At 49.5% G+C, this 21082-nt stretch overlaps 7 protein-coding genes across 7 annotated transcripts; 2 read left to right on the forward strand and 5 right to left on the reverse strand.

The window, feature by feature from the left end:
* Positions 1 to 188: 188 nt before the first annotated feature.
* On the reverse strand, positions 189 to 1867 carry N7503_007737 (uncharacterized protein; the record flags this gene model as incomplete). Its single annotated transcript, XM_057067284.1, has 2 exons — positions 189 to 1486; positions 1540 to 1867. The coding sequence occupies 2 exons, from the start codon at positions 1865 to 1867 to the stop codon at positions 189 to 191; spliced, it is 1626 nt and encodes a 541-aa protein (XP_056920965.1).
* A 2465-nt stretch (positions 1868 to 4332) lies between these two features.
* Positions 4333 to 7695, reverse strand: N7503_007738 (glycine decarboxylase subunit P; the record flags this gene model as incomplete). Its single annotated transcript, XM_057067285.1, has 2 exons — positions 4333 to 4517; positions 4569 to 7695. The coding sequence occupies 2 exons, from the start codon at positions 7693 to 7695 to the stop codon at positions 4462 to 4464; spliced, it is 3183 nt and encodes a 1060-aa protein (XP_056920966.1). The 3' UTR covers positions 4333 to 4461.
* Positions 7696 to 8589: 894 nt separating this feature from the next.
* N7503_007739 (putative MFS transporter) lies at positions 8590 to 10586 on the reverse strand (the record flags this gene model as incomplete). Its single annotated transcript, XM_057067286.1, has 4 exons — positions 10297 to 10586; positions 10087 to 10249; positions 8978 to 10039; positions 8590 to 8908 (listed from the first exon to the last, which is right to left on the reverse strand). Exons 1-4 carry the CDS (start codon positions 10487 to 10489, stop codon positions 8590 to 8592), a joined length of 1737 nt encoding a protein of 578 aa, XP_056920967.1. The 5' UTR covers positions 10490 to 10586.
* A 1162-nt stretch (positions 10587 to 11748) lies between these two features.
* N7503_007740 (dienelactone hydrolase) lies at positions 11749 to 13373 on the forward strand (the record flags this gene model as incomplete). The annotated part of the gene is made up of 3 exons (XM_057067287.1): positions 11749 to 11995; positions 12049 to 12486; positions 12541 to 13373. 3 exons carry the CDS (start codon positions 11749 to 11751, stop codon positions 13371 to 13373), a joined length of 1518 nt encoding a protein of 505 aa, XP_056920968.1.
* Positions 13374 to 13562: 189 nt separating this feature from the next.
* On the reverse strand, positions 13563 to 14304 carry N7503_007741 (GNAT family N-acetyltransferase; the record flags this gene model as incomplete). The annotated part of the gene is made up of 2 exons (XM_057067288.1): positions 13563 to 13810; positions 13872 to 14304. 2 exons carry the CDS (start codon positions 14302 to 14304, stop codon positions 13563 to 13565), a joined length of 681 nt encoding a protein of 226 aa, XP_056920969.1.
* Positions 14305 to 15135: 831 nt separating this feature from the next.
* N7503_007742 (uncharacterized protein) lies at positions 15136 to 18651 on the reverse strand (the record flags this gene model as incomplete). Its single annotated transcript, XM_057067289.1, has 2 exons — positions 15136 to 18600; positions 18649 to 18651. The coding sequence occupies 2 exons, from the start codon at positions 18649 to 18651 to the stop codon at positions 15136 to 15138; spliced, it is 3468 nt and encodes a 1155-aa protein (XP_056920970.1).
* Positions 18652 to 20082: 1431 nt separating this feature from the next.
* N7503_007743 (MARVEL domain-containing protein) lies at positions 20083 to 20700 on the forward strand (the record flags this gene model as incomplete). The annotated part of the gene is made up of 3 exons (XM_057067290.1): positions 20083 to 20118; positions 20170 to 20391; positions 20443 to 20700. The coding sequence occupies 3 exons, from the start codon at positions 20083 to 20085 to the stop codon at positions 20698 to 20700; spliced, it is 516 nt and encodes a 171-aa protein (XP_056920971.1).
* Positions 20701 to 21082: the final 382 nt, after the last annotated feature.

Here is a 21082-nt window from a genome sequence, read left to right on the forward strand (position 1 = left end):
CGGGGAACCATGGGCGGGGCTACTTTCCATTAGTTTATTACCGGTATGGCTGTTAAAAGAGATCAAGTCCGGTGCAGGTGCTTTGATTTCAAGGCGATGGGATCTTAAGAGAAATGCCATATTAGAAATTTATATTGATAGAAAGAGAAAATTATCAAATGTATACAAAGGAAACTCGTCTGTAAAACCTAATCCCGCTCATGAACCAGCTTTCCCCCAACCCATACAGCCTTAACATTTCGGTCATCACCACCCCAAACCCATTTATGAACTCTCTCCTCCCACTTTTCGGTTGAAAAGATGTCAACATTGCTCACGGTGCCAGGTCTGACAAGATTCTTCCCGGCACGCTCATCAAGCAGGGTCTCTGGATTTTCCTGGCTAACACAACCCAGCTGAATCAGCTGAGCATCGAAAATCATCCCCACGTCAAATCCACCCAGATCATCGGCCATATCAATAACAGCTGCTCCACCACGGGTGGCCAGATACAAACTCTCTTCCACGGAGAGTTTCTCCCGTCCAGTCTCATCCTTTGCACCCGCCTTGCCCTGAGCATTTCCATTGCACTGGTGGTGGTTCTCCTTCTTCGCAAAGGCAGTGGTGTGGCCCAGCAATCTTGACGCAAGACAAGCCTGTCTCGCCGCTTCAAGAATACTGGGACTATACCCACCACTCACATCCGTGCCGAGACCAACGGTCATTCCCTCGTCAAGGAATGTACGGACAGGCGCGATACCAGACCCGAGCGCAGAGTTCGAAGCAGGACAATGCGAGATCTTGGCATCGCGCTCAAGGATCAGTCTTCGCTCATCTGCCGTAAGGTGCACGGCATGTGCGAGGATCGTTCGTGGTGTAAGCAGGTTGTATGTGTCGTATACACCGGCATAGCTGCTCGATTCCGGGAATAGCTCCTTGACGAGTGCGACTTCGTTGATATTCTCGGAGATATGTGTTTGGATGTGAAGGGGTGGCGTGTATGATGCGGCGAGTTTACCTAGGTTTTCGAGTGAGGGGCGTGTGCATGTTGGTACGAATCTGGGTGTGACGATTGGTTTCACGAGGGTGCCCTCTGGGTCCATGGCTTGGATGTACTCAATTGTCGCCTCAGTAGCTGTCAAAGATTCCTCAGCTGAGTCGTCGCGGTAATACGATGGGCAGAAATCCGGGTTGTCCATGCAAACGCGGCCGATGAAGGCGCGCTGACCTCTGTTGTAGCAGAGGCGGGCCAGAGCATTGGTGGCAGCGATATGGATGGTTGCGAAGTATGAGGCGCAGGTTGTGCCGTGGGACAGTGTGCGCGCGACGACTTGGTCGTAGATGCGGAGGCTGTTTGATGGTGTATCTTTAGGATCTCTGGAGTCCTTTTTGTCATGGGTTCCGAATGATGATTCCATGGGGAATGTGTACTCCTCTAGCCAGTCTAGCAAGGTAGTCGAACCGAAGAGTCCAGAATTTGGATATTGTGGAGCATGGATGTGGGTATCTGGTGAAATGATTAGATGTGAAAAAAAAAAGTGTAGAGACGCGTGAACCTACCAATGAAGCCAGGGAAGAAAAACTCGTTTTGGTCTGTGCTGGTAGAGACCAGCTTCACCATGGTCTGCTTTCCGTCTATGTTATTTCCATTGGTCTCAGGATTATTGATATCCACCCAACCTTTGCGAGCCATCAATGCTTGAACTGTCGTGTAATGCTGAGCATCCCAGTCAAAGCCCTCGATCCGACCATCATTCGCAGACACCCAGAGCAGACCATGGTTTCGAACTAACTGTGGTTTTGGTTTATCCCGAGATTGGCCCTCAGGTAACCGAGGAAGATGGATGAATGCGCCAAAATACAGAGTCAACTCATACTCGGGCTTCATGATGTAGTCCAATTTTAGGATTGGTATAACAGCCCCAGAAGAAAGATGAGTGGAGAAGTTCGTCTATCGGTCCCTTGGGCCTCAACCAAGTCTAATATGAATCTAAAAAAATAAAAACGTTCTTGGAGCTTCTAGATCAGAAATCGACAGATCGATAACAACAGGAAACGAGGTCGAAAGATCAATACAAGTCGTCGAGGAGAAAGCGCTTGATATATGTGCGAATCCGTCGCGTGCAGGTCGGAAAAAAGGCAAGAAGACGCTGAACAAGGTAGCACCCGGTTGGCCCTTCTATATTTGACGGCGGTTCTGGCCGTCGTATCAGCTGGTGCGGGTGGGTTGTGTTGAGTTTGAGGATCAACTTAGCAATGACAGCGGGTTGGCCGTGTATTTGTACCCGGTGGTCGGCTGCTTCCGATAGGGTATTGCTGGATACAATCATACGCATGCGGATGAGATCTAAGCCTTATCCGCGCGTAGAGACTGAATTAGTGGGGCTGGTATTTGTAAGGTATTGTAAGAGGGGTACTGATAGAGCTAGATATCGCACGTGTTTATCGGCAGTGCAAACCATTCAAACATTGATGCATGAACGGCCTTGACAGAGAGCTGACGAGGCTACCTCCAGCGTGGCAGTGACAGTCTGCCTCGTCTAAGTGATTTTGATGTTGTCTCGGGAAGAAAAAGGAATAAATCTGCAGTAATTCAGTATTTCAGCGAGCATTTTGCAACCAAGAGTAACACAATCCGAATCATGAGTGGTTCAGAGGGTAAGCCAGTACGAGAAGGCTCTTTAGGCGATCATCTTTAACAGTATTTCCAGACTCTTCTTCTTTGGAAGTCACATGGCAGGTTGCATGGTTTGCATTGCTTGCATTGGGACTCACAGCCATGACCCAACCATGTGGGAACGTCCTTTGCATAAGAGCAAAAAACCACCGCTTTTACATTCGCGCTTCGCCAATAGTCTGCATTTTTGATGTAGTACAGTTTCTCGTCTTCGTCGTTCTCGGCTTCAGTTTGAATCCTAAAGTGTGGCTCCAGAACATTAAGTTCGAACTGAAAGAACGCTTTGATGGAGAATCGGGCGCAAGGGACTTAAAGGCAGCCGAGCAGTCGATAATTGTCCGTTGGATACTAATGATCCTGGGTGGGAGCCAATTCCAACTCATAAAGCTCATGTCGATGCAAGGAATTCCTTGGACACAGGCTTGGGCAATGATGTTCTTCATCTCCATAATATGTGGAGAAATTCTCATACTGCTGGTGCGGGTTCTCAGCCTCGACAACAGCTCGGAAAATACATTTCCTCCGTGGCGCAGTTACAAGATTTCCGATGCTTTGGATCGTATCGCATTCATTCCGATATCTCTACATTTTACGCTTTGCTATGCGGCCTTGCTCGCATTACAAGCTTGGCTTTACGACTGGCTTGGGGATTCGTTCGAAAGCCCCGGAATTGCACTCATTGCTTTTGTTTTCGCTTGCGCAGTTACGTTTAATTTGATTCTCTATTTTCCTCTGTACTTTCTAGTACGAGACCTCTTCCTGAGGGTGATATCGCATACGCGACATATCGATGGAAGATCACATCCACTACAAAGGATGATCTCCTCGAAGCAACGAATCTACTCTTTGGGATGCTTCGGGCTAATTTCATTCTTCCTCTTTACCCCCTACGTGATTGGATTGATCTTTGGCATGTGGAGTCCGATATGGCTGCGGATCTGCCTGAGCTTTAGTTTCTGTGTCTTGCTTTGGGAAGTAGCAAATACCTTGCCCTTGTTTATTCCAAAGGTTTTTCAACGACGGGTCTTCCGAGTCGACTCATTCCAAGGTTCACAAGCCGTTTTTCTTACGTTACTTACGTTCCTCGCCAGTATATTTCATTATGGAGTGGTTTTTGATTCATCTGGAACAGTGAACCCAGAGTGGACAGGGACATTTGGTCGATAGGGTGACTTGAATTGAAACCCCACGAATTTTAGTTCGACACTTCACAAATCGCATTAAGCACAGCGTTGAGACTTTATTTCAGACAAAATGCTATCTCAAGTACTAAAGACCAAACCAGCTCTCAGTGATTCAAATCAGAATGCAAGATAAAGCTTCGTTGGAGCCAGACCCAGATACACTAACATTTCAACACTGGGTAAAGGCGCCGGCTTAGTGAGCATCACTCCTGAATCGACTTCAAATTCCAGATTAGTCTACGGATCAGTGAGAACCACCAGAGTATGTACTCGATAAAATTACTCCGATATTCGAATACTACGCTTTACCTAGTACCTGGACCGTGATGTCCAATGGTCGCGCTCCGGTCACTGATATTCACATAGTAATGTAGCACCATGGCTCTCTCTTTAACTTTTCACGCGCATATTGAGTTACTCTGGCGGTCACGCGATATCCCTACAAGATTGTAAGAAGTGAATCATAATTATTTTGTTCAATTGTCAAATCTAGGCTAAACCAAATAAAGAAAATCATCATCATCAGTACAAAAAAATGTTGAATGTATACACAGAAAGTAACCGCGGAGTCGTTAAAGAACTCGCGCGCAAATGCGCATAAGCGCAGGGGTATCATATAATCTATTCGGTCTCATCGACGGGGCCGCAAGTGCAGAACAGATTCTGGTCACCGAAAGCTGTGAAATAATTAGCATTGTTATATAGAAGAAAAGGTTAAAAATGCTTACCATCATCAACACGAGTCACAGAGGGCCAGAACTTCTTCTCCAACAACCAGGATTGAGGGTAAGCGGCCTGCTCACGAGTGTAGGGGCGGTCCCACTCGGTTGTGAGGAGGTCACGCTGGGTGTGGGGGGAGTTCTTCAGAACGTTGCCCTCGCGGGGCTGCTTGCCGCTCTCGACCTCGGCGATCTCGGCACGGATGGAGATCAGAGCATTGATGAAGCGGTCAAGCTCCTCCTTGCTCTCGGACTCAGTGGGCTCGATCATGAGGGTGTTGGCGACGGGCCAGGACATGGTAGGGGCGTGGAAGCCGTAGTCCTGGAGACGCTTGGCGATATCGATAGCCTCGATACCGCAGGTCTCCTTGAAGCCGCGCACATCGAGGATGAACTCGTGGGCGCAGCGGCCGTGCTCGTTGGTGTAAAGGATGGGGTAGTGGGGCTTGAGCTGGGACATGATGTAGTTGGCGTTGAGGATGGTGATCTTGGTAGCATGGGTGAGGCCACGGTCACCCATCATGTTGATGTAGTTGAAGGTGATGGGAAGAATGCTGGCGCTACCCCAGGGGGCGGCACTGATGGGAGGAGAGGCCTTGTCGCCACGCTTGGCCTGAAGGTAGTCGCTGGTGGGGTGCGAAGGCAAGAAGGGAGCCAGGTGTGCGGCGACACCGATGGGACCGACACCGGGACCACCACCGCCGTGGGGGATACAGAAGGTCTTGTGGAGGTTCAAGTGGCAGACGTCGGCACCGATCTCACCGGGGGAGCACAGGCCGATTTGAGCATTCATGTTGGCTCCGTCCATGTAAACCTGACCACCGTGCTCGTGAACCAAGCGGCAAGCCTCCTTGGCACCGGGCTCAAAGACACCAAAGGTGCTGGGGTAGGTGATCATGAAGGCAGCGAGGTCATCCTTGTGCTTCTCGCACTTGGCCTTCATATCTTCCAGATCCAAGTTACCAGTCTTAGTGTCGCACTTGATGGTGACAACACGCATACCAGCCATAGCGGCACTGGCAGGGTTGGTACCGTGAGCAGAGACGGGGATCAGGCAAACATTGCGCTTAGCATCACCCTGAGCCTCCTGGTACTTCTTGATCACGCGGAGACCAGCGAATTCACCCTGTGCGCCAGAGTTGGGCTGCACAGTGACCTCAGCCATACCGGTGATATCGGCGAGCTGTGCCTCCAAGTCATCGATCATCCGGATGTAACCCTTAGCCTTGTCGGTGGGCATGAAGGGGTGGATGTTGGAGAACTCAGGCCAGGAAACAGGAATCATCTCGGTAGTAGCGTTGAGCTTCATGGTGCAGGATCCCAGAGGAATCATGGAGTGGGCCAGAGACAGATCCTTGGACTCGAGGTGGCGGATGTAACGAAGCATCTCAGTCTCGGAGTGGTGGCTGTTGAAGACAGGGTGGGTCAAGTAGGCCGAGGTACGCTCCAGAGCGGCAGGGACGGGAGCGATATCAAGGGCACCCTCGATATCAACAGGGGCAGCGGACTTGAGAGTAGCGAAGACCTTGAGGATATCCTTGACCTCCTCACGGCCAACAGTCTCGTCAAGGGAGAGACCAACTTTGTTGCCACCAAGGCGACGCAGGAATAGAGACGCGTCACGGGCGGCAGCAACAAGGGCATCAGCCTCGGAAGCGCTCTCCAGCTCAATGGCCAAGGTGTCGAAGAAAGCCTCACCTTCGGTGTTGGAGCGAATGGGGACGTTGTATCCGAGAGAGACCAGCTTTTGGCGCAGAAGAGAGGTCATGGACATGATACGCTGAGCAATGGACTTGAGACCAACGGGGCCGTGGTAGATTGTGTACATGGCAGTCATGTTGGCGAGCAGGGCCTGAGCAGTGCAAATGTTGCTAGTGGCCTTCTCACGACGAATGTGCTGCTCACGGGTCTGCAGAGCGAGACGCAGAGCGCGGTTTCCTAGACGGTCCTTGGACACACCAACGACACGACCAGGAACCTTACGCTTATACTTGTCAGCACAGGCGAAGAAAGCGGCGTGGGGGCCACCGAAGCCCATGGGGACACCCAATCGCTGGGCGCTACCGAAAGCAATGTCAGCACCGAACTCGCCGGGGGCCTTGAGGATGGTCAAAGCCAGCAAGTCGGTGGCAACGCTGAAAGTACCACCCTGACCGTGAATGGAGTCACTGAGAGCCTGGAAGTCATTGACACCACCCTCAGTGTCGGGGTACTGTGCCAAAACACCAATCAGGTGGTCACCCTGCTCCTTGACGACCTTGAAGTCATCGGCAAGGATATCTCCAATGACAAGGTTAATTCCAAATCCTTCGGCACGCGACTGCATCACGGCAATGGTCTGGGGGTGGCAAAGGTGGGACACAACGTAAGACTTCTCGGCCTTCTTCTGCTTGGAAGCGGGCATGGTCGCGAAAGACATGGTCATGGCCTCGGCGGCGGCAGTAGCCTCGTCCAGAACGGATGCATTGGCGAAGGGCAGGCCAGTAAGATCAGCAGTGAGAGTCTGGAAGTTCAAGAGGGACTCAAGGCGACCTTGACTGATCTCAGGCTGGTAGGGAGTGTAGCTGGTGTACCAAGCTGGGTTCTCGAGGACATTGCGGAGGATAACCGGGGGAACGATGGTCGGGTAGTAACCGGTACCAATGTAGGTCTTGCCAGACACATCAATATCCTTGCGGTAGGTATCCAGGAGCTTCAGCATGTCGGTCTCACCCAGACCGCCCTGCACACTGGAGCGGTGAAGCTTGATATCGGCATGGGGGGTGGTGATCTTCAGGTCCTTCTTGGACAAGATATCCTCGGGCAGAACCTGCTTGACGAATTGATCCAAACTCTCGGCCGGGGGATCAAGGACAGCCAGCATCTCTGCTGCGGCATCGGGTGAGGGGCCAATGTGGCGACGAGGGAATGTATCGAGGGGTTGGAAAATGTCCTGCGGGTGAGGGTCGCCATGGGCGGCAACGGAGCTAGTATAGACACCGCGCTTGGTGGCCGGTTGCTGAGTGTGTAGGCCACGACGGATGTTCAATGGTGCAATTGAAGCTGATCGGAGTGCAACTGGGGAAGGGCCAGCTCGCACACGCGACCGCAGCACCAGCTGACGGCTGCTGCGAAGAGCAAACCAAGACGCCGCCATTGCTAGAGCTACCGGGGTGATGACGTACGGAGTGGAAGCGGGCGCAACTCCAACACCTTCAACGTCGGGGTAACAGGGATGTTAGAGATGAGGGGAGAGGTTTGTAGGAGAGAAAAAAGAAGAAGAGCTGGAATTTAATTTATGATGTACATAAAGCCTTTCCCACATTACACCTTTTCCCTACATTGACCGAGGGCGGCGGGGAACCACAGTATCCCGTGATCGGGAAACCATGATAAGCTCCTTATCTCACCAATCACGAGACCGACCACCGTTTCTGTGAACCACTTTGTCTTCTTCTGTGCTTTTCCCGTCGGGAAACTAGACCGATAAAGACTCCACATTGCGGAGCTTTCTCTCCGGATTGCTTCGATACCGGAGCTACACAGCGGGGACACAACGGAAAGATTGACATTTACACTCTACTAATACATTGTATCACGGTCGGCCTTCTTGTCAATTGCAAGGAATCCAGGCAAGACATGTGGCGGGAAGTGAAATGATAAGCTCTAGACAAAGATGGATTCCTCATCCTCGGAATACTTACTGGAGCGATAGCGAGACACTAAAAGTTCTGCAGCATCCAATCACCCCCAATCACCATTTCCAATCATCATTCAAGTCAGAAACACAGCTCCGAAGCTCATCATGAACTTAAATACCGACCTCCATGATCCATGAATGTTACACAAGTTCCTGTCGGCAGGTGAACGTCAAGCCCCGATAAGAGCTGTGTGATAAGCAGCTCCGCGATCGTGACTGTGGTGGGGTACGAGGATGCAAGGGGTCTATTCGGCACGAAAAATAATCTATTTGATAACATCCATACAATTTCTATTCACGTCGCTAATTGCTGAGCACTGCAAACAAAAAAAAATGGCGGTCTGTCGCCTTTTAATTACCACCAATAGATCCATATCCATCGCTATCTTCCTCTTCCTCCTCCAGCAATGGCTCCCTTTCTTCTTCATCACCTTCTCCATGGGCACTCAATCTGTGACCTTGTACAGTGACGAATCCCACCAGGCCAACCCCGACTACGAAACCAGCGACTGTCAAGAAAGCGTTGATCGGGATCGGGTTTTCATGGAATGTGTGGTGGGTCAGGGCATCCAGTCCATACTGGGAGAAATTCGCGAGACCGGATAGACAGATGATAGTTCCGTAGACACGACCGAAGGTTGCGAAGCCAAAAACTTTTGTCGCGTAGTCACTGTGGTTGTTAGCACCGGTTTTGGACGCGTTCTGGACGCGTTCGGGGGAGAGGCTCATTAGTACTTACGACATGGCAGAATAATACAATGGCCGCAACAAAACAAATAGCACGACTGTCATATAGCCCGCCCATAATGTCGGTATCGAATTTAGCACGCCGATGATCGTAGTGAAAGCCACGATTAGCCCAAGGAGGGCAGGCACACTCAAGCGGTCGAGCAAATAGCCAATGAAAGGTGTGAATAAGACTCCACCGACCGGCAATGCGACATCGAAGAAGGTATTAATCTGCTCGGCTGCTTCAGTCGAGTCAAGCATGTACTCATACTGTGCTCGAATGGTGGCGATGAAGTAATTCATCCGGATCATTTGTATAATCGTCATGAGGGTAATCAGGATGAACCACGGAGTAGTCATCTGCTTGCTAGCGGGTAATCCATGCAATACACCCCAGACCTGACTGGTCTGCTGGCGGTCTTCCTCTCTCTCCGCGCGAGACTGGATCTCATCTTTACTGCCAAGTATATCATGGAGCTTGCGCGCCTTTTGCTTCCGACGCTCGGCACGCTTACTGCGCACTCGGCGGAGCTCACGATCGCTCTCAATTTCATCGTCGGACGAGTGCACGTCGAGGGTCGCGTCCTCCGCCAATTCCATTTTGGTTTCCAGTTCGTATTGTGGAACATAATCGCGACTTGGCATGAATGTAAGCAGGGCCAGGAAGATCAGCGCCGGGACGACCAGGTATCCCAAGAAGAATTGGTCAGGAGTGAAGGTCCGACGTGATGCCTCATAGGCCATTTGATAGAACAAAAATACAGCAGCAGAGGCATCAAATGCTCCGGTAATCAACGCGACGATCGAACCCGCATACCGGGGGAAGGCATTGGCGATTTGAAATGATGGCACGAAGATGAAAGTTCCGCTGAGAGCCAAGAGGAAGTTGCCAGGCAGAAGACCCTCGTCACCCGGTCGATGAAACGAAGAAGCCATGAATAAACTTCCAGCTGCCATGATAAAGCATCCGATAAAACCACAGACACGTGATCCATAGCGATCGAGGATTGTTCCAACCGGGAGCGCGGACACATTGGCAGTAATGGACGCGACGGTGAAGAACAGATTAAGTCTAGGCAAGTTAGAGCCGGAGCGACACGCCTCAAAACAAGAACATACCTAAGATCCTGTTGTTTACACAACTCTACTCCATCCTTCAATTCCTCCTTAGTACACTGATCATGATAAACGCCTTCTTCGACGAGAACGGGCTTCAACGCGGCAAAACCGAAGACAATTCCCGACGCGAGCCAACACGCGAAAATCGTAAATATGACCTGGGCTAGACACTTCAGCTAACGTCCCTCCTGATTCTCGCGCTAAACATACCTAATCTTCGTGGTGCAGAATGCTTATAAGCTGGGACGCCGGGAGCGGACTCGACGACCGGAACAGGCTGAGTGGGCGGTTGAAGAACATCGTAGCTGATTTTCCGACGGATCGACGGGAAATCTTCGCCAACGTCTGATTCAGGCTCACGATCGATGCCCTCAAGGGCAGATACGTGTTGAACCAAGGACATTTCTGTGTTGAACAGGTGTCGAGGTTGTGAAGAGGTTTATGTGAGGGGAAGTTGTGGACCTGCTGTGGAAGTTTCTGATCCGTTCTAGGAAGCTCTGACCCGTTCAAAGTTACCTCGGTGTCTTCAGTCAAGTTATTTGTCTTTTTATTATTCGATTAATATTCCATTTTCTTTTTCAAATTTCAGTGTGAAGAGTGCTTTGTGGCTGAGAGCTCTGAAGCTTAAACTAGCTAGCTATACCCTTCCCTCATATATATATGGTTGTTTGTCCAAGCTTAAGATCCATTGGTCAGGTTAGAGGTTAGTGGCAAGCTACTCAGATACCGTAGAAAGTTTAAACTTGGGCCAATGAGACTTGCATTATTTTGAGTTCTAATAGAAATGTTGCTACACGAGAGTTCCACGGTCGCAAAATTCCATTGACAGATGACGTGGGAAGCCGTAGTGGAGTTCACCCGCGACCGTGTCTTAGAAAGGACAAAAGCTTCCAAAGTTCTCGCGACCTCGGGAAGACCTGGGGACTTCAAATGTTCGGAATCTCCGGAAAAATCCTCGATCATGAAAACTTGAATTTTGGAAGCTGCAGACTCTGCACATAGGCCCCGTGACTTCGAAATTGCTTTGCATTGGAGAAAAGCGCATCCATGGATGCACGGATACATATCCACATCCCAACAGTGCAGAACACATTGAATATCCTTGTTGACAGTAAAAAAATTACCAGACAAAACCATGGAATGCGAATATCTTGAAGATCTTAATCAAAAAAATTCTCTATCAGTCCTCGTCCATAAGCATCAAGCACTAATCTTGAACATTTAAACTCAAGATCTAGAATTCGCATAGAAACCATACATATGCACTCTCACCGAATCTGCCACCTGCACTAGGTGAACAAATCTCTTACCGTGGCTCTTCATCCTGTCCGGGCCTCGCCCCTGGATAATTGCCCAAAATTACTGAATTTGGGGGATTAATCTATCCGTCCTGGCTCGTTCCATGGCATTGCGTCTACAATGACGTCGTGGCAAATCTGACACACGCCCATGACGTAGTGCCGTTATCCGTCATTTGATCGCACCACCTCAGCTTCCTTGTCAGATTAACAGCCCAGAGACTGGAAACCTCTTCCTGATTTTGCTTTCATTTGCGCAATTTGATTCTTGTAAATTTGAAGCTCTAAGCTACCGACCGCGCTATATTGAATCCTGCGAAGCGCATCGCAGTAAATAAACACAGCTTCGACCGAACTAAACAACATGGCGAGCATTTCAATCAACGCACCCGGCCTGAGTAACGGCCTCTTATACAACAATGGCGACAACAATGCGCGACTCTGTATTACGGCCGAGACCGGTGAATTTGACCTCGAGACGATCAAGAATTGGCAGGAAGAGGGATATGATGTTGTCTATTTACCACTGAACGAGGGCGGCAAGGACTATGAGGCCCGACTACGAAGTGTCAAAGAGGGACTCGGCGTGGGCGAGAACTATGGAGTGATCGGTAAAGCCTTCATGTACTACGACAACTTTAACTGCCAAGCTAACGGTCAATAGCATTCGGAGAAGCCGCCAGCTATTGTCTCGACTACTACATGAAGGGACAGAACTGCAGCAGGCTCTGCTGTCTAGTTGCCTACTACCCAACCGTCATTCCCGATACTCGCTGCCGTTTCCCCCTCGGACTAGAGACCCTGGTTCATCTCGCCGGTAATAGCGTGCAGGTTACGACCACCCCGACTGCACTTGGAATTCAGGGTAAGAAACGTCGCGCGACACGACCAGTCAACCCGGGTATTGGAACAGGCGAACGCCTTCAATTGGCATACCCAACTTTCACCTACGATTCCGCACAACCAGGCTTCGCAGAGAACGATATGGAAGAGTTCAATCACTTAGCCGCAGACCTCGCCTGGACGCGGACAATCAAGGTCGTGCGCAAGGGATTCTCCCGGCATGTGGATCTGGAGAAACGGTGGGAGGAGCACCAGGAGAGTATGTGCACCTTAATCTGCAGCTACATGCGCGACGAAAACTAACCAAATCCAGATAAATTCTTCGCTTCCAACTTGAACAATACAATGGATGCATACGTCAAGCACCGAACTCCGGCGGTTACCTATAGCTCGACACTAAGCGGAGGAATCGGCACACAGGCTCTACGCCGCTTCTACGAACAGTACTTCCTCGGCAAATTACCCACCTCTATGCGAATCCGTCTTCTATCCCGCACGACAGGCGCCGACAGGATCGTAGATGAACTCTACATCTCATTCCATCACACCTCAGAAATCCCATGGATGCTCCCCGGTATCCCACCAACGGAAAAGCGTATCGAAATCATCCTGGTCAGTATAGTCAGCTTGCGAGGCGGCCGCCTATCCTCAGAGCATGTGTACTGGGACCAAGCAAGCGTGCTAGTGCAAGCAGGCCTTCTAGACCCGAAGCTCGTGCCAAATGGAGTCCACGGCGTCGATAGATTACCCGTTGTTGGACGTGAAGCCGCTCGGCGTATTCTGCATGAAGATCCGGAGCTCGAGCAGGAGGATTATCATAATCGGATGATCAAGAGGGCGAATGCTCGATCGAGGAGGGCTTCGACTGTTGCTTCGACTGTTGCGGAGGAATCTGGAGCTGAGAATGGAAATGGTAGGCCGAAGGGGAAGTCGGTTTTGGAGAGGCGGCCTCCTAAGCTTCAGCGGGCTAAGCCGGAAAAGACCGAGAATGGGGATGATGAGGGTGCGGCTACGGAGACTGAGTCTACGACACCTTCTAAGGCTGAAAATGGAGATCACAAGGCTTATGTGGAGGATGGTAATGGTGAGGATGATAATGGTGAGGATGGTAATGGTGAGGATGGTAATGGACAGGAGAAGTCTTAGTCTCTTATCTAATCTCACACTGTGATCCTAGCTATGTCATGTCATGAATTTGTTCCTTTGTCTAGTCATGTCCTTTCAGCAGTCATTTTGGCAAGTTGATCTTCATCTCAATTATTTCATCTATTTCTTATTACAGGCTGACGTGATGCTTTCCTTCTCTTGTCCATCTTACTAAGTAATGCGAGCCACTCATTCAACAACCAATCTCATACCCATGACATTTGTCTTCCCAGAACCCCCATATTTCGCAGTATCCCTCTCCAACGCCTCAACATCCACAAACCCAAACTTCCTATAAAGACCCTGCCCATCGGCAGACCCATGGAGCCAAAACAGCTTCAGCCCCTCCTGAACCCCATAATCAAGCCCAACCCTAATAAGCGCGGAGGCAATACCACAACCTCGATACTCAGGAAGTGTGCAAAGCACTCTCAGAACTATAACCCCATGATTAGCATCTGTCATCAAACACAATCTAAAGTCTAGTAGAGTACATACGACCATAACACTTCTCATCCATATGCCTCTTCTTCAACATATTAAGCTCCCCAATAAGCTCATTACAAGCCTCCACATTCGCAGTCGAAGGCCAATCGGTAGTATCCTTCCAATCAGCGATCTTCTCAGGCTGGTGATAGAAGCACCAAAGAGCGCATGCGACTATTTTTTCGCCGCTTGGTGAGGCTTCGTCGGGTACAACTGCTTTCCAGATTTTGGTTGATCCTTTCTGTAGAGTGTCGATGAAGTTCTTGGTGCGGAAGGCTATGCTTTCTTCTGTTGGTGGACCGATGGTTATTCCCCAAAGGGCATTCTGTGGTTCTTTCTTGACGTTGTCTAGAGCTGTTGCTTCTATTTTTGCTAGCTCGTGGCAATCATCTTCTGTTGCGGGGAGAATGCGGAATTGGAGTGGAGATGGGGTTGGTGTAGACATTTTGTTCTGTAAAATGACCGTCGCCATACGCTGTAAGTTGAATTGCGATGACAGGAAAGTTATGTTGAAAAGGGGTTCTATACGAGGAATGAGTCATGTTTCTTGTCTATGGTAGAGTCAATATGGGGCGGGAGATTAGACTGTCAAAAATGCGAGGTCAAAGCTGCCATCGGGATGAGTCAAGTCAGACAAGCCTAACTTTCTAGTGCTCACTTGCCCCCTGCTAAAATCCACACTTCTATCCTTCAGGCGCGTTCAAACAATTAAACACCTCATCTCCTGGGATCCATTCATTTTCAAGTCTCGTGAAGTCAAATATCTATTTGTCTCAGTATCTATCATTTACCAAGTCGTCGTTAATGGCCTCCGCGACAAAGTGACCCACTTCTCGTCGGGTTTCTTCCCGAACAGGGCACTCTTAGCCCCGACAGCTCCGCTGCGTCCCATAGAGGTTCGTTAGAGGGAATGCATGGTCCACCGCTTTTAAGCATATGCCAAGTCGCACTAGAATGTTAAAATAATGTTCGGATGATGAGATCGTGCCATAATATCACAGCATCGTACGCATAAATAATACATGCCATGATGTTTCGATGGACAGGCAATAACACAAGCTTTTCATGTCGAGCAAACCACAGGATCCTGTTTGTTTCTCCAAAACCACAAGATCTTATAGCTCAGCGTACGTCATCTCTTCATAAACCCAGTCGTGCTCCTATCATAGTAAGCCAGAAAGGTGAACGTGAAAATTGCATCTGATAAAAACTAAAAGTACCAATACCCTGACATAACCAATGAAGCCCCGAACATTGTTTGGTCAAAAATGGTTATTCAGACAAGCCTTGTCCTTTTTAGCGGCGGACAAGAACCCGAGTCATGCGATGATTCCTTCTCCATTGTATGGCTGTTTGGTGCAGAGTATTCGCTTACGAGATCCCTCAAAAGGGAACGGAAGTGTTCTGATAAAATTCCAGTGGGCTCCAGCTCATCTTCAGACACATCAGGCACTTCGAATGTTTGATGCCGTTGATTTGGAAGCAATACAGGCTCACAGGCCCGGCAAAGGTCAACATGAGCACAGGTTTTGCACACAAAGTGAGAGCCATAGATGGCGTTTCTACAAATATCACATTGAATCTCCCATATGTCAGTCGGAGAACGTGATATCCGGAGCACATGTAGCTGGAAAAGATAGCGCGCATTGCTCGATTCGCCGAGAAACAAGAGAAAGCGACCTAGTTGCCGCAAAAGAGGCCCTGGAGAGTATAGTCTAGAATGGAGAAGAAGACCTGCTGTTTGAGAGACTGATCGACGGAGACTCATGTTTTGTGTTTCAGCAGGGGTGAGGATTGTCTGAGGGAAATGGTAGCGGATTTGTTGCGTCAGTCTGTGGTTTCCTTGTGCCCAGTCCAAAATGTTTCTGCCATAGCCATCCAGGATGTTAGGATCGGCACCAAGATCGAGAAGCCTCAAAGCTAATTCATTGTGCCCGAGGTGGACAGCTAAATGGAGAGGGGTTCGTGATAGCTTATCCCGGACGTTGACAGTCGAGGCAAGCAGTGGAAATCGATTGAGTATGTTGAGCTGATTCATGAACGACGCAACATGTAAAGGGGTCTGACCGAGTTCATCTGCAAGCGATACATCTGCGCCAGCGTTGAGTAGATTCTGGACCATATCAAGATGGTGTGTGTAAATTGCCGCCGAAATCCCTGATCCATACAGTCCACCGCGGGCATTGACGTCAACCCGAGCGTCAAGTAGCATTCGCACTATCTCAGTGGATCTATGATATACAGCAGCTTGGAGAGCATTGCCATATTTGCCACCCTGGGCATTAACGTTGGCCTCAGCGTCAAGTAGCATCTGAACTATATATGGCTCTTTTTGGGACGAAGCGGCAGCGGCCTGGAGAGCACTGCCATACTCACCACCTCGAGCATTGACGTCCGCTTGAGCATCAAGTAGAGCTCGCACTATCTCAGTGGATCCTCTATATGCAGCGGCCTGGAGTGCATTGCCATACTCACCACCTCGAGCATTGACGTCCGCTTGAGCATCAAGTAGAGCTCGCACTATCTCAGTGGATCCTCTATATGCAGCGGCCTGGAGTGCATTGCCATATGGACCGCCCTGAGCATTGACGTCGGCCTGAGCGTCAAGTAACATCAGAACTATTTCAGTGGATCCTTCACATGTAGCGGCCTGGAGGGCATTGTGATATATACCACCCTGAGCATTGACGTCCGCCTGGGCGTCAAGTAACATCTGAACTATTTCAGTGGATCCTTCATATGCAGCGGCCTGGAGGGCATTCCCGAATTCACCACCTTTTGCATTGACCTTTGCTCCAGCTCCAATCAACAATTTGACCACGCTCTGCTGACCTCTCACCGCAGCTACTTGCAGGGCGCCTGCCGCTTTATTCATTGTGCTTTCGAGGCTCGCTCCCTCATGCAGAAGCCACTCAAGGAATCGCACATTACCACGGCTTGCCGCCTCGACTAACGGGGTTATGCCATTTCCGTATCTGGCCTCGCAGTCTGCTCCTTTCTCCAGGAGTATTTTGCCCGCTGGTATATGACCCCACCGTGCTGCTAAATGAAATGCCGTCCTTCCATTCTCGTCTTCTCTCGATAAATCTTCACCGTTGGATTCACCGTTGGATAACATGGAGTCTATGAGATCAACGAGATTGGTAGCTGCAGCGATATGTAAGAGAGTCGTGCCGTTAAAAGCTGGACATGCTATGTCATATCGAGCCACGACGTGGTAACTCTGAATCCATCCACGTATCACTCGCTGTAGCATAACTAATTCGTTCTGCACTGCATCCGCTCGAGAGCCAGCGGCTTTTTCTGCATGTATGAAGAGGTTGACAGTGGCGTATTCAAGGAATGGGAGGTTCCGGATTATTTTCTTTTTCCTCTTTGAACGACCGGTTTGAACCATTTGTGGCAAGTCTGCTGTTGCTAAATAAACCATGCATGATCGGTATAGAGTTGCCTGGCATTGAAAAAGAATCTTGTCGCCGTCCGTCAATGACGTGGTACCGGGAAGATGAGGGTGTAAAAGCCGTAGTCCTTTGGCGCGCAAGAAATCGTTGACCGACTGGTGTACCACCTGTACGGTCTCATCTGATTGTCCATTCAGGACTACCTCAGTCAGTCCACCCGAGAGGGTCTTGATTCTTCGCTTCATGCGTTCGTTGCTTTCAACAAAACCGTCGAAATTCTCCAATCTTCTTGGGGCGCCAGTGATAACTCTAGCATTACTAGCCGTCAAGGCATACCGCATTTCTGTCACAGTAAGGGGTCGTTCGGCGAGGCATATCCATTGAAACAGTAGAAATGATTGCTCCCGGTTGGCGACCTCTATCACTTTGCTCAAAATGTAGGTATAGACGTCTTCTAATCCGGTTGGGATTTCGCGTAGCCAGCGACGAATGTCATCGAACGACTCTCCTTCTAGCATCTTCCTTTTGACTAGAGGCATCATGAGATGAGCCCATTGGAACACCATATTGGCTTGCTGGAATAATTGCCTTAGTAACTCTCTCTTCCCCTGACTAGGATCATCATCGAGCTCCGTGTCAGCAAGGGTGTCATTGATGTATGCGGCAATGTCTTTATGATTGTGATCTTCGACACATATCTCTATAGCCTGAGCATTTCCTATGATAGGATAGTGTCGACATGAGATGCAAATTTGAACGGCTGAATTCTTTGTTGCCGCGCGATCAATCAGCCGATGAAAGTATGTTGCTAGCTGCTGAGCAGACTCAGCCCCAGCCTCATCTAGAGCATCCACAAAAATATTCACAGGCTGCCGAATAGCCGATTCCAGGATGGCACCTGTTAGTAGCTCTTCTAGCACCGATCGCGGCCATTCCCATTTAAGTTCACCAAATCCGAACTGCCTACACCGTTGTTCATAGGTCCTGCGCACCTGAGAGCGCACGGTCGTATCGCGTTCAAAAATCTGGTTCAGCAATGATCTGAACATCCCTAGTGGTGTGCGTTGCATCTCTGTGCCCCGAGCGGTAAAAAAAAAGTCGAGCCGAATGCCCTGACTTTCGTCTCGCAACGTCTTCAGTCTATCGTGGAGGAAAGCCATCAATGTTGATTTCCCCGCTCCCGGTTTGCCCTTAATCCACAGCAGACCGCAGGACTGGCTCCTCCAGGACTTGTACTTTTCCAGCTCCAGAATCCAATGGCAGGTGTTCGTATGACACGGCTCAATATTGTCCCTCCGATCTAGCATTTGCGGGAATGCCAGTGAACGAAGCACCTCTGCCTATATAGTCAGTGATACCCTCATTGGCTAATACGAGGCGATGCGAACCATGGTCTGTCCTTTGTTGTGGGGTTTCTCCTCGGTCTTGGCCTAAAAGGGTTGTCAATAATCATGATTCGGCTTTAGTAAGGCTCCATAACACGAACCCGATAAGATATTGATCACTCCTTGATTGGTCCCCACTTGAGTCCCCGAGTTTGTGCCATCAAAAGATGATGAATTCATGATTATTGGAGAAGGCACACAGTGAGGCTTACTCGGGCAGGACGAGTGTCCCAGCAGGTGCATGGGTAGAGATACCCAAAACCCCTCTCTCTCAGGTGACCATCAGCCGTGGGCCTTAGCGCCGACCAAGTCGCTCTATACACTCAGCTTTACAAACATCGGCCGCAAAATACAATAATCCGGTCTTCTTCCGATACAGTGCTTAGGTCGGTATCCACCTCATTTCCTTTCCCCTTTACTAAACCAATCAAGATTGAGTAATACAGAAGTTAGAGCGCCAGTGACAAGACCAAGCAGACTATTGATTTTTTTGCATGTCGTGGTCAAGGACTTGTAGAAATTAGGTAAACAAGCCGTAACGACTCAATGAGTCAAATTGTTGCATAGCAAATTTTCTAATTTTAGCCCCTTCACGTGTAGAAGTAGCAATAGCGGTCAGTCTTGCGGCTCGCAAAACGAAATACGCACGGTCGCAAAGGAATGAATCTGATGAAGATCGAAGTGAGCAATCACCTCTATTAATAGTCGAAATGCACGATTGGACAAAAGTTGGATCGCCGGAGCATTTTCCCATTGGAAACATCGCACACTGGCGCCAAGCGTTTCGGGTGCGATTGCGGGGCGCTTCGGCCCCTGGGCTGTGCTTGGCTTCCCTGACTCAGACCCTTAAAGCTGTCTATATTCATACATTTCCACAAAAAAAAGAAAGAGACCAAAAAATACTTTTACCAGGATGGACTTCGCAATTTGATAAATTTTGAGAAGATACGGAGTGCGTTGCGACTTGGTTCCGAGGTTGGTAAACAGACTTGAATGAAGATCACACGGGTGCGGCTCAAGCACAAGGCTCCGACACCTGAACTTCACCCGAAAATACAGGAGTAGACAAAACTTTAACATGCATGCGCTGGCACGAGATGATGCAGGAGTGCTCTTCCATACCATAACTCTAAGTGGATCAGCGAAGAAATTTTCCGAACTAGTAGACAAGTGCATAGCTTTTGGCCCCAATTGGCCCCAGAATGGAGCCCGTTTCGTGCTAATTTAGTGCCATCCCGCTATCCCTGCTCATTAGTGCGGCTCTAGCATGATCGGGCAACAATTGACTCGGTAACAGCAAAATTTTGAGACCGCTTTCTAGTAGGTCGTCAGTGATAAAAAGCTTGTCAGCCCCTGCTCTTGTGTTTGGTTTTTTCTCCCCTCAGTACCTCTACATCACACCTTTTTGAAACCATTTAAAAATTTACTACCTTCAATATGAAGCTCGGTACATCTATTGCTCGTGGCTTCCAGGTGAGTTGTGCTTACTCCCCTTGAAGATGAAACCAAACTAACAGCCCCCAGCTCGTCTTCAGCGTCATTGTCCTCGGTCTTTCTATCACCCTCGCCAGACAACAATACTATGGCAGTGTGCCATCCCAGACTGGCTACGCAGCTTTCACAGGAGCCCTCGGTGTTCTCGTTGCGCTCGTCGGTATAGTCGCTCTATTCGTTGACAGCTTGAGCGGTATTATCATCTGGGTGCTGGATGGAGTAGCAGCTGTTGCTCTCTTGGCAGCCGGTATTGTAAGTTTATATCCATCAATCCCAATCTGAAATAACACTAACGCACTGCAGGTTTATGCCGTGGCTCTTAAGGGCGCCGACTGCTCCCACCCGGACAACGGCACGACTTGGGACAACCCTTTGATCAGTGGTGGATGTAAGGGCAAGGGGAATGATAAAGTTTGTCGCGACGGAAGTTTGGGCTCCGACGGGTGGTCTACAATCAAGTCCCGGTGCAAGCGCGCTGAAGCTGACTGCGCATTCATGTTCCTTGCGTGCATTGCTACCGTGGCTGTCCTTATTGCGTCTTTCCTGTCTCGCAACCGCTAAGGGCCAGCTTCTGCCTTAAGCTACTGCCTGGAGGTAGTGAGGCTGTTGGGCTTCTACATACCATGTTGACGACTAGGAGATATTAATTGGACGGATAGAAGCCTCAGTGGCTTGTTAGACTCGGTTGGATTACTTATGATTTTTTACTTTCGATACCCAAAAATTTGAATCCCTATACATATTATTATTACGCTTTTGTTGCACTACGCGTAGTAATAAGTTCTAGCTTTGACTCCAGGGCTGGCAGCCTATAGGGTAGAGACATTTCCGTACCACAAGGGCTCTCGTTGCCTAAAAATACTACTTTTGATACAATCTAGCGCCCTTGCCTAAACCTGCTTATAGTGAACATTAACCTTCAATACAATAGAACATTAACTGA

The sequence above is a fragment of the Penicillium pulvis genome (genome assembly GCF_028828015.1).
Source record: "Penicillium pulvis strain IBT 33274 chromosome Unknown contig_5_segment0_segment0, whole genome shotgun sequence".
NCBI lineage: Eukaryota > Fungi > Ascomycota > Eurotiomycetes > Eurotiales > Aspergillaceae > Penicillium > Penicillium pulvis.